The 11,847-nt window shown below is 47.2% G+C and overlaps 1 protein-coding gene across 1 annotated transcript in view; it reads right to left on the bottom strand.

The window, feature by feature from the left end:
• LOC307232632 (dynamin-1-like) overlaps nt 1–11,422 on the bottom strand; it is a gene marked incomplete at both ends in the record, with an annotated part of 18,846 nt that extends 7,424 nt beyond the window's left edge. The window contains 11 exons of the mRNA XM_080003733.1: nt 205–291; nt 4,497–4,635; nt 4,772–4,839; nt 4,941–5,076; nt 5,196–5,338; nt 6,329–6,489; nt 6,980–7,078; nt 8,182–8,385; nt 8,484–8,633; nt 10,240–10,313; nt 11,262–11,422. Coding sequence (XP_079859859.1) covers nt 205–291; nt 4,497–4,635; nt 4,772–4,839; nt 4,941–5,076; nt 5,196–5,338; nt 6,329–6,489; nt 6,980–7,078; nt 8,182–8,385; nt 8,484–8,633; nt 10,240–10,313; nt 11,262–11,422 — 1,422 coding nt within the window. The remainder of the gene's footprint in view (nt 1–204; nt 292–4,496; nt 4,636–4,771; nt 4,840–4,940; nt 5,077–5,195; nt 5,339–6,328; nt 6,490–6,979; nt 7,079–8,181; nt 8,386–8,483; nt 8,634–10,239; nt 10,314–11,261) is intronic.
• Between the last annotated feature and the right edge of the window lie 425 nt (nt 11,423–11,847).

Raw genomic sequence — 11,847 nt, 5'->3', positions numbered from 1 at the left:
TGAAGGGGTTGGGTGGAGGAGTCGGGTGGAGGAGTCGGGTGGAGGCGGGTGGGGTTGGGTGGTGGAGTTGTGTGGAGTCGGTTGGAGTTGTAAGTGTTGGGTGGAGGAGTCAGGTGGAGGGATTGGGTGGTGGAGCTGGGTGAAGTCAGCTGGAGGAGTTGGGTGGAGCTGGGTGGTGGAGGCAGGTGGAGCAGCTGCTGGTACCTGGTCTTTGGTGCGACTCTCTCTGTCTCTGATGTGCTGAGTGACGATCCTCTCCATCTCCTCCCTCAACATGGGGTACTGGGCCAGCTGCAAGTACACAGTACACATAGTACAGTATAGTACAGTACAGTAAGGTAGACAGTGTAGTACAGTACACATAGTACAGTATAGTACAGTACAGTAAGGTAGACAGTGTAGTACAGTACACATAGTACAGTATAGAGTGCAGTACAGTACAGTAGACAGTGTGGTACAGTATAGTATACAGTGCAGTGTAGTACAGTACAGTACACAGTGTAATACAGTTCATAACAGTATACACAGTGTAGTGTTGATCGTAGCATATCGCATTGTATCATATAAATTGCAGCGTATAATCTCGATGGTATTGATTGTAGCCGATCGTTTTGATCGTAGTATATCGTATGAATCGTAGTATATCGCATTGATTGTAGTATATCGTAACGTTCGCAGCGAAGTGTATCATACTGAAGCTGCGTATCGTAGCACATCACAGAATATCATATTGTATCATATCGCATCTTATCGTATTATACCGTATCACGTCGTATTATATCGTATTATACCATATCATATCGTATTATATCGTATCATATCGTATCATATCGTATTATATCGTATAATATCGTATTATATTGTATCACTTCGTATCACATCGTATCATATTGTATTATATCGTATCACATCATACTGGTAATCCCTGATTCTATGCAAGAGGAGTTGTTGGGAATAAAGCTACTAAAAGGATACACGCCGTCTCGTCAATATTAGATAAGCTACAGTATCTACAGAACCTGTGAAGCTTATTACATGGACGTTTGCATAACAAGTCCCGGTCGGAAAAGGCTAAGCTAAAGGAGCTAAACTAGTTGTTAGAAACAGTAGTAGCAGAACTAAAAGCTAATAGCTACCCGAGTCGGGGAAACAGTTTAAGACTCAGTGCTGGTGTAGAGAGCAAAACATCGCGTGTGATCCTGCTTTGAGGATTTTTGATTTTACTTTTTTGAGGAAAAACAAAACAAAGAAAAACAAAAACGAAGATGATGGATTCCCTGTTCTCCATAAGCCCACCAGAGAATTTTGACTTCTCAGACTTTCCCAGCTGGCCCAACTGGATCCGCAGGTTTGAAAGATTCAGAATTACTGCAGGATTGGACAAAAAGGACGAAGACTATCAAGTAAATTCCTTAGTCTACACCATGGGTGATCAAGCTGATGACATTCTGGGCACATTGGGCTTAAGTGATGCAGACCAAAAGAAATACGGCAGTGTTAAAGAAGCCTTTGATAAATACTTTGTTTGCAAACATAATGTGATTTATGAACGATGCAGATTTAACAAAAGAAGCCAAGAGCCAGGTGAATCGGCTGAATCGTTTATTTCTGCAGTTTACAAACTAGCAGAACACTGCCAATATGGTGCACTGCAGGAAGAACTGATTAGAGACAGGTTGGTGGCAGGCATAAGACACCAGGGCCTGTCAGAGAGTCTGCAGATGGACAGTGAGTTAACACTGGCAAAAGCTGTACTGGAAATAAGACAGCATGAAGAGGTTAAGAAACAGCAGCCCATTGTGCGTGACACAAACAGCCCAGACCAAAGAGAAGCTAATGTGGACATGATGAAATTTAAGAAAAAGTTTCAGAGACACACACAGACAGGGAAAAGCCAAGGCAAGGGTCAGGGTCAACAGGACAATGAAAAAGGGCAAAAGAGTTGTGGACGGTGTGGCAAAGCACCACCACATTCCCTAAACAACTGTGCTGCAAGGGATGCAGAGTGCCGGAAATGCCACAAGAAAGGCCACTATGCAGCCCTCTGTAAAACAAAGCTAAGCAGTGTGGATGAAATCCAGGAAGAGGATGATGTAGACACTGTTTTCATAGGCAGGGTGTCAGCTGGTGGTCAGTCAAAAACATGGCAGAAGACACTGAGGCTAAATGGTCAACAAACCACATTTAAGCTGGACACAGGAGCGGACGTGACAGCCATCCCAGCTAAAGTCTACTCAAAGAAGCAGCATCGCCCGCTCACCGCTGCAACAAAGAGACTGCTAGGACCAGGCAACAGCGCTCTACAAGTGGGTGGTCAGTTCAAGGGAACCTTAAAATACAAAAACAAGACAACTGAACAGCCAGTGTTTGTAATAGAAAGATTAGCTACCCCACTACTTGGTCTGCCAGCAATTGAAGCACTGCAGTAAGCCTACACAGTTGACACTATTCAGACAGCTGACATCAAAAAGCTGTATCCCAAAGTGTTCACAGGCCTAGGATGCCTGGAAGGCATGTACAAAATTAAAGTGAAGGAGGATGCCAAGCCCTATGCATTGTCACTGCCCCGTCGTGTGCCTATACCCTTACTAGACAAAGTCAAAGTGGAGCTCCAGAGAATGGAGACTCTGGGAGTGATTGCGCCCATCGATGAGCCGACAGAGTGGTGCGCAGGGATTGTTGTGGCACCAAAGCCCAACGGAAATATAAGAATCTGCGTGGACTTGACCCACCTGAATGAATATGTCTGCCGTGAAAGGCTCATTCTGCCGGCAGTGGACGAAACCCTCGCCAAGCTGTCAGATGCGAAAGTGTTTACAAAACTTGACGCCACAGCTGGCTTCTGGCAGGTGCCCCTGCACCCAGAATCAGTCCCCCTGACGACCTTCATCACACCGTTCGGGAGGTACTGTTTTCACAGATTGCCATTTGGAATTTCGTCAGCGCCCGAGCACTTTCAGAAGAGGCTGACACAGATGCTGGCAGGACTGGAAGGAACAGTTTGTCATGCAGATGACATTCTTGTCTTTGGATCATCGCATGAACAGCATGACCACAGACTGAGTAGAGTGTTGGAGAGACTACAGAAGGAAGGGCTGACACTCAAAATTACAGCAATCACACAGATGCCCGCACCCACAGACGTTGCAGGTGTGAGAAGATTTTGGGCATGGTGAATTATGTTGGGAAATTCTCGCCACTCATTGCTGAGCTCTCACAGCCCATAAGAGAGTTGCTCAAATCTGACAGTGACTGGGCGTGGGGGCGCATGCAGCAGCGGGCATTCGAGGAGCTCCGTCGGGAGCTGAGCTCAGCCACAGTGCTGGCACAATACTGCCCAAACAGACCGACAAAAGTTGCGGCGGACGCTTCCTCATTTGGACTCGGAGGGGTTCTGTCTCAGAAGCAACCATCAGGCGAATGGCATCCGGTGGCCCTCTGCTCACGCAGCATGATGGAGTCGGAGCGTAGATACGCACAAATTGAAAAAGAGGCACTGGCGCTGACCTGGGCGTGTGAGCGCTTTCGGTCTTATCTAATAGGGATGGTCTTTCTTATTCGAACAGACCACAAGCCCCTCATTTCCCTGCTGGGCAGCAGAGCCCTTGATGACTTGCCCCCAGAATCCTGAGATTCAGACTGCGACTGCTTCGCTTTACATACAAGATTGAACATGTACCAGGGAAGAACCTGATCACAGCAGACGCACTGTCCAGGGCTCCGATCCAAGCGCCGCTAACAGTGGAAGATACACAGCTGGAGAAGGATGTCGGTGCTTATGTCAACCAAGTGATGGAGCACCTACCTGCATCAGAAGGGAGGCTGGCTCAGATCAGAGCTGCACAAGATGTAGACAGTATCTGCAAAAGACTAAAGAACCTGGTGCAAAATGGATGGCCTACGAGGAAGGCTCTCACACCAGAGCTTCAGCAGTACTGGCAGTGTCGCCAGGACCTGTTGATTGCTGATGGACTGCTGATGAAAGGCGAGCGACTGGTAATCCCTGATTCTATGCAAGAGGAATTGTTGGGAATAAAGCTACTAAAAGGATACACGCCGTGTCCTCAATATTAGATAAGCTACAGTATCTACAGAACCTGTGAAGCTTATTACAATCATATTATATCGTATCAAATCGTATCACATCCTATCATATTGTATCATATCGTATATATCGTATCATATCGTATCATATCGTATTATAATCGATCGCGGTGTATCGTATCATATCAATTGCAATGTATCGTATAATTTCCATCGCAATGTATCGTATCATATTGATCGAAGCACATGGTATTAATTGCAGTGTATTGTGTCAATCAACGCAGCATATCGTATTTTAGTACATCATAGCATATCATATCATTGTAGCATATCATATTGTAGTGGAACATACCGTATCGTAGCATAGTGTAGCGTAGCATAGTGTGTCGTAGCGTAGCATAGGAGATCATAGGGTAACGTACGGTAGCGTAGCATATGGTAGCATAGCGTACCTTCTGGGTGCACTGGCGCACAGTGTTGACGAGCTCAGAAATGACCAGATCCACACATTTCTGACACGGTTCTTTGATCTGAGCGATCTGACGCTTCACTATCGTTTCAAAGGCCATGTCAGGAGTAAAGAGACCGGTCCTGAGGAGCAGAGGAGCAGCAGAGGAGGAGCAGAAGAGGAGCAGAGGAGGAGCAGAGGAGGAGGAGCAGGGTGTAGGGTACACAGGTCAGTCCAGTCCTGGTGACTCCTCCTCTCAGTAAAACAGTGTCAACAAACCTGATTCCGTGGATGTTCTTGATGGCATAGCTGATCTCCTTCCTCAGAGTCTTCTCATCACACTCCAACTGCACACACAGGGAAAGGATAGTACAGTGTAGTACAGTGTGTAGTACAGTGTAATACAGTGTGTAGTACAGTGTAGTACAGTGTGTAGTACAGTGTGTACCTTGACCAGCTCGAAAGGGAAGCGCTCGTGGAACACCCTGTTAATCTTGGCTCCCCCTGAAAGCTCGTAGGTATCGATCTGATCTCCAGAACCTTCGATCCGCTTCTCAAAGTCCACGGAGAACTGCTGCACCATCCTACACACACACACACACACAGTGTGTAGTACTGTGTAGTACTGTGTGTACTACAGTGTAGTACTGTATAGTAGAGTGTAATAGAGTGTAGTAGTGTGTGTAGTACTGTGTGGTCGTACTGCAGCAGGGCCTTGGTCTTGCGGCTGGGGTCGTCAGGTCTGAAGTTCTTGTACTGCTCCACCTCCTTCTCGATGGAAAGCAGCTGACTCTGCAGTTTGCTGCGCAGCGCAGGCAACGTGTCGCGGATGTGATTGGTCAGTTGCTATGGAAACCAGAGGAGGCACTGTGGGTCCTAATGAGGGCTTTGGGAAGGGGGGGTGCAGTGGTAGTGTGGTACTGTGTGTGGTACTGTGTGTATTACTGTGTGTAGTACTGTGTGCAGTACTGTCTGTAATACTGTGTGTAGTACTGTGTGTAATACTGCGTGTACTGCTGTGTGTAGTACAGGTGCTGAAACCGATTGCAGAAGCCATCGGCGAGGGGATCGGCAGCTGCAGCCGAGGACAGGACTCAGGAGGCGGCAGCACTGGCAGCCTCATTGCCCCTGTAGCAACAGCTGAGATTCCTGCAGCACATTGTCAGCACCACCCTGAGGCCGGAGTTACTTCTGGTCTCTGAGGCCACCAACACCACGGTCATCATGGAGCGGACAGGGCCATGAAAGGACGGGGGCTCGGGGAGGCTCATGGAAGGAAGCCGACCAAACATCAACATCTGGTCATCAGCTGTGGAGAGCACGGCTGGAAGGCGAGGTGCTGCCCAGTGCTGCCCGGTGCTGCCCGGTGCTGCCAGGTGCTGCACGGTGAAGTGGGCTGCAGAGGATTTGTGGGTCACTCCCTGCACAGAGCCCTGGTGCACCGGGCATCACAGGAGGAGGAAGGAGCAGAGCCATCAACAACATCAGCCAAGCAGCTGAGAAAGCCTGGAGGTGGCTCTGCATCCAGAGAGAAGGTCCATGAGGACAAGCCAATGGCACCTGAACGCACACCACCGTCCCAGCAACCCTGGTGGTGTCGCCTGGGAGAGGGTGTATGATGTTGAGAGGTGGTGTCGCCTGGGAGAGGGTGTATGATTTTGAGAGGTGGTGTCGCCTGGGAGAGGGTGTACGACGAGGATACCAGGTTACATCACTGATGATGTGTTCAGGTGCATCGGAAGATGTATTCAAGAACTGTGTAGTACTGCACGTGGTACTGTCTGTACAACTGTGTGTAGTATTGTGTGTGGTACTGCATGTACTACTGTGTAGTACCTGGTTGAGGGCTTTCTGCAGGTATGCAGTACCCATGCGCTCCGCCAGGTGGCGATACGATGGATGTGACATGAAGAACTTCCTCTCAGCAGCAAGAGCAGCACTGATGTCCTTCCTGCCGTCGATGTCCTTCTGACTGCGATTCACCACACCGATGTAGCCTGCACACAAATACACAAATACATATACACACTCACACACACACACACACACACACACACACACACATATACACACACACACACACACACACACACACACACACATATACACACACACACACACACACACACACACACACACACACACACACACACACACACACACACACACACACACACACACACACACACATATACACACACACACACACACACACACATATACACACACACACACACACACACACACACACATACACACTCTCACACACACACACACACACACACACACACAGTATTTTGATGTGAAGGGGGCGGAGCCTAACTCTGTCATGCTCTGATTGGTTGGAACTAGAATCATTTTAAACAAATGATCAATGTTGATTTTCCTTTTTATTTCATTTGTTCATTTGAAATCTGATCATGAACACAACTGTCTCACCCTCCTCCTGTCTCACCCTCCTCCTACCTCACCCTCCTCCTGTCTCACCTCTGCGTAGTGGCAGCAGTTTGTTCTCCAGAATGTCTCTGGCATCGGTTCCTTCGTCCATGAGATCCAATTTAGTGATCACTCCGATGGTCCTCTGTCCTGCACACACACACACACACACACACACTAGTTATACAACTAGTATGACTAGTTGTATAACTAGTATGACTAGTTATACTAGTTATAAAACTAGTCATACTACTTATAAAACTAGAAATACTAATTATAAAACTTGTCAAACTAGTTACAAAACTAGTCATTCTACTTATACTACCTCTACTTATAAAAGTAGAGGTACTAGTTATAAAAGTGGAGGTACGAGTAAAAAAAGTAGAGGTACTAGTAATAAAAGTAGAGGTACTAGTTATAAAAGTAAAGGTACTAGTAATAAAAGTAGAGGTACTAGTTATAAAAGTAGAGGTACTAGTAATAAAAGTAGAGGTACTAGTAATAAAAGTAGAGGTACTAGTTGTCATCAGTTTGTTTATCCTCGTCAGACCCTGAACCTCAACCTCATGAAGAACTGCTCTGATGGATTTCTCTCTCTGTCACAGTATGTACTTTGCGTTCTGAATGAACTGTGTACAATACTGTAACTTTAAAGTGGCAAGTTAACAATTAGTAACTTTAAGTGCTTCCTTCTGAAAATCAGTTCAACGTTGCCGGCGGTAACGGTCACTTCCGGTGACGTGGTGCTTGGGGGGCAGTGCTGGCAGCAGCTTTATGACTGGGGTCTAACTGATGATAAACCAGCACTTTCTTTCCATCGGTGCTGTACAGCCGCCTCCCGCAGCGCCGTGCAGCAAGCGGCCTCCGGCTTCCTTCATTTGTGGCACCAAGTGCCAAATGGCGTCCGGTCTCCACCGCTTTCCTCCATCCACTCAGTGCTGCAACCATTAGTTCCTCAATCCTTCCTTAACTGAGGCCGTATCTTTGCCGGGTTTCATAAGCTGCGTTGCCGTTCTTGAGCCGTGCTGCAGGCGGCACGCAACACCACACCAGCGCTAGAGCCAGAGAAAGCAGCTCGCTGTTCATTGGATAAATAACGATTGTGTTACTCTCAACCATTGGAAGGTGAAACATGGCTTCGCTCCACTCACCATGATTGGATAAACCACATCCAAAACAAAACCCACGCGGAGCGAGGTATGCCCTGACGACAGACAGAGTGTAGACAGACATACAGACAGACAGACACGTACCCTGTGGGTCCACCTCCTTGGCTATCTTCAGGGCGTCGGAGTTGGCCAGGTCAGAGTTGGCGGGCGACACAGCGAGCAGCAGACAGTTTTCTTTGGTGACGAACTGGAACAACATGTCGCGGATCTGCTGCTCGATGTCCGGGGGCTGGTCCCCCACCGGCACCTTGGTCATACCGGGGAGGTCCACCAGGGTGAGGTTCAGGACTGGGGGAGGGGGGCAAGAGGAGGAGGGGTGTTGTTGGGGGTCTGTATAGTGTGTAGTATAGAGCGGGTGTGTACTCAGTGTGTACTCTGTGTGGTACCGTTGGGGGAGTACACCCTCAGGTTGATGGGGACGGGGCTGATCCCTTTGTTCTGACCCGTCACTCGATCCGTCTCGGCTTCGATCTCCAGACGAACTTCATCGAAGTCGATGAACTTCTTCCCTTTGCAGTGCAGGAACTCTGCGTACTCTGAAACACACAGTACAGCAGGTACTTCTACAGGTACTACTACAGGTACTACACGTACTACTATGGGTAATGCAGGTACTACTATAGGTATTACAGGTACTACAGGTACTACTACAGGTCTAATGAGTGCCTTGCTTCAGCTGCTTTCTGTTACTTGAACCTCCAATCAATCCTTCAATCTCCATGACAACCTCATACTGAACCTTTAACTCAGTGAAATATACACTGTACTGTACAGTACTACATCACGCCTCAAGGTGAAATCACAACTATCTGGAACCTGAAGTTCATCTGCAGCAACCTCCAAACTGTGATGAAGGACTATCAGACGGTAGTGATGAAGTACTATCAGACTGTAGGGATGAAGGACCATCAGACTGTAGTGATGAAGGACTATCCGACTGTAGTGATGCTGGACTATCAGACTGTAGTGATGAAGGACCATCAGACTGTAGTGATGAAGTACTATCAGACTGTAGTGATGAAGGACCATCAGGCTGTAGTGATGAAGGACCATCAGACTGTAGTGATGAAGGACTATCCGACTGTAGTGATGCTGGACTATCAGACTGTAGTGATGAAGGACCATCAGACTGTAGTGATGAAGGACTTTCAGACTGTAGTGATGAAGGACCATCAGACTGTAGTGATGAAGGACTATCAGACTGTAGTGATGAATGACTTTCAGACTGTAGTGATGAAGGACCATCAGACTATAGTAATGAAGGACTTTCAGACTGTAGTGATGAAGGACCATCAGACTGTAGTGATGAAGGACAATCAGACTGTAGTGATGAAGGACTATCAGACTGTAGTGATGAAGTACTATCAGACTGAAGTGATGAAGGACCATCAGACTGTAGTGATGAAGGACTATCAGACTGTAGTGATGAAGTACTATCTGACTGTAGTGATGAAGGACTTTCAGACTGTAGTGATGAAGGACTATCAGACTGTAGTGATGAAGGACTATCAGACTGTAGTGATGAAGGACCATCAGACTGTAGTGATGAAGGACTATCAGACTGTAGTGATGAAGGACTATCAGACTGTAGTGATGAAGGACCATCAGGCTGTAGTGATGAAGGACCATCAGGCTGTAGTGATGAAGGACTTTCAGACTGTAGTGATGAAGGACCATCAGACTGTAGTGATGAAGGACCATCAGACTGTAGTGATGAAGGACCATCAGACTGTAGTGATGAAGGACTATCAGACTGTAGTGATGAAGGACCATCAGACTGTATTGATGAAGGACTATCAGAATGTAGTGGTGAAGGACTATCAGACTGTAGTGATGAAGGACCATCAGACTGTAGTGATGAAGGACTATCAGACTGTAGTGATGAAGGACCATCAGACTGTAGTGATGAAGGACCATCAGACTGTAGTGATGAAGGACCATAAGACTGTAGTGATGAAGGACCATCAGACTGTAGTGATGAAGGACCATCAGGCTGTAGTGATGAAGGACTATCAGACTGTAGTGATGAAGGACCATCAGACTGTAGTGATGAAGGACCATCAGACTGTAGTGATGAAGGACCATCAGGCTGTAGTGATGAAGGACTATCAGACTGTATTGATGAAGGACCATCAGACTCACCTGTGGGGCAGTTGATGAGCTGCAGCACCAGGGGGCGCCGTGTGACGATGCCTGATCCCCGAGGCAGGAAGTCCCTGGTGGAGGAGGAGAAACAGACAAACATGGAGGTGATTCACTGCCAGAGCCTGATGGCACAGCACTGCTGCCCCTGGCGTCGACCCTGGTACTGCAGCTCAACTCCATCGGTGCAGCGGGGAAGGAGGTATGAAGAAGAAAGAGAAGGAACCTGCAGTGTATCCTCCTTCCTTCAGTGGCACTGTCTAGTAATAATAATAATAATAATAATAATAATAAGAATGTATAACAATAATGATAATAACAATGTATAATAATAAAAATGTATAATTATAATAATAAGCAAATAATGATAACATAATAATAGATTGTATATTAATACTAAAACTAAAAATAATGTATGACAATAATAATAACAATGTATAATAATGATGTATAATAATAAGCAAATAATGATATAATCATACATTGTATAATAATGTATAATAATAACAATGTATAGTAATATATTGTTAAATCATGTATAATAATAATAATAATATTGTATAATAATAATAATAAGTGGATGGGTACATTTTGGATGCAGCCAATTGAGCTGCAATTGAGGGAAAAGGGATGGAGGAGAAGAGAGGGATGGAGGAGGAGAGAGGGATGGAGGGGAAGAGAGGGATGGAGGAGGAGAGAGGGATGGAGGGATAAGGAGAGAGTGGTGGGGGATGGAGGAGGAGAGAGGGATGGAGGATCTGGATTCATCTGAACTGAATTTGTGTCGTGACACGAGACTGTTCAACTTCTCCATCCATCCCTCCTCCTCCATCCATCCCTCTCTTCTCCTCCATCCCTCCCTCCCTCCTCCATCCATCCATCCCTATCTCTCCTCCATCCATCCATCCATCATCCCTCCCTCCCTCCTCCACCCATCCATCCACCCACCCCTCCCACCTCCATCCATCCATCCCTATCTCTCCTCATCCATCCATCCTCCACCCTCGGTCTTCCACCCTCACCTCCCCACGAAGTTCTCCAGCACGGAGCTCTTCCCCGCGCTCTGTCCTCCCACCACCGCGATCTGCGGCAGATCGAGGCTCGAGTTCTGTCCGATGGCGGCGAAGGCGTCCTGCATGCGGTTGACCAGCGGGATCAGGTCCTCCATGCCCCGGTTCCCCATGATGCGACGGAGGGATGCGGGCAGGAAGGAGGGAGACGGACAGACAGACAGACAGACAGACAGACAGGCAAGAGAGGGCAATGCGGGACTGTGACGTCACAGCCGCTCCATCCAAACGCTGCTGAATTGTCGCTGTTTTTGTTTTGCTGTTATTTCCGTAGGTTGAGCTTCTGCAGAAGGACGCTGTGTCTCTTCCTCTTCCTCCTCCTCCTCCTCCTCCTCCTCCTCCTCCTCTTCAGGTGGTGCAGGGGACGCAGCTTGCAGTAGCAGTATTACACCACAGGGGGGCGACCCTGCACATTCTTTAGAGTTAAAAGATTCACTTTCATCCAGAGGTTCACAAAGTTCAAGACGATATGAATCTCAATGATTTCAAAGACCATATCAAATATGATATAACATATAAAATATGACATATGATAGAA

Source organism: Zeus faber (assembly GCF_960531495.2).
Source record: "Zeus faber genome assembly, chromosome: 7".
Taxonomy (NCBI): domain Eukaryota; kingdom Metazoa; phylum Chordata; class Actinopteri; order Zeiformes; family Zeidae; genus Zeus; species Zeus faber.
This window is presented reverse-complemented; position numbering and strand designations above follow the sequence as displayed.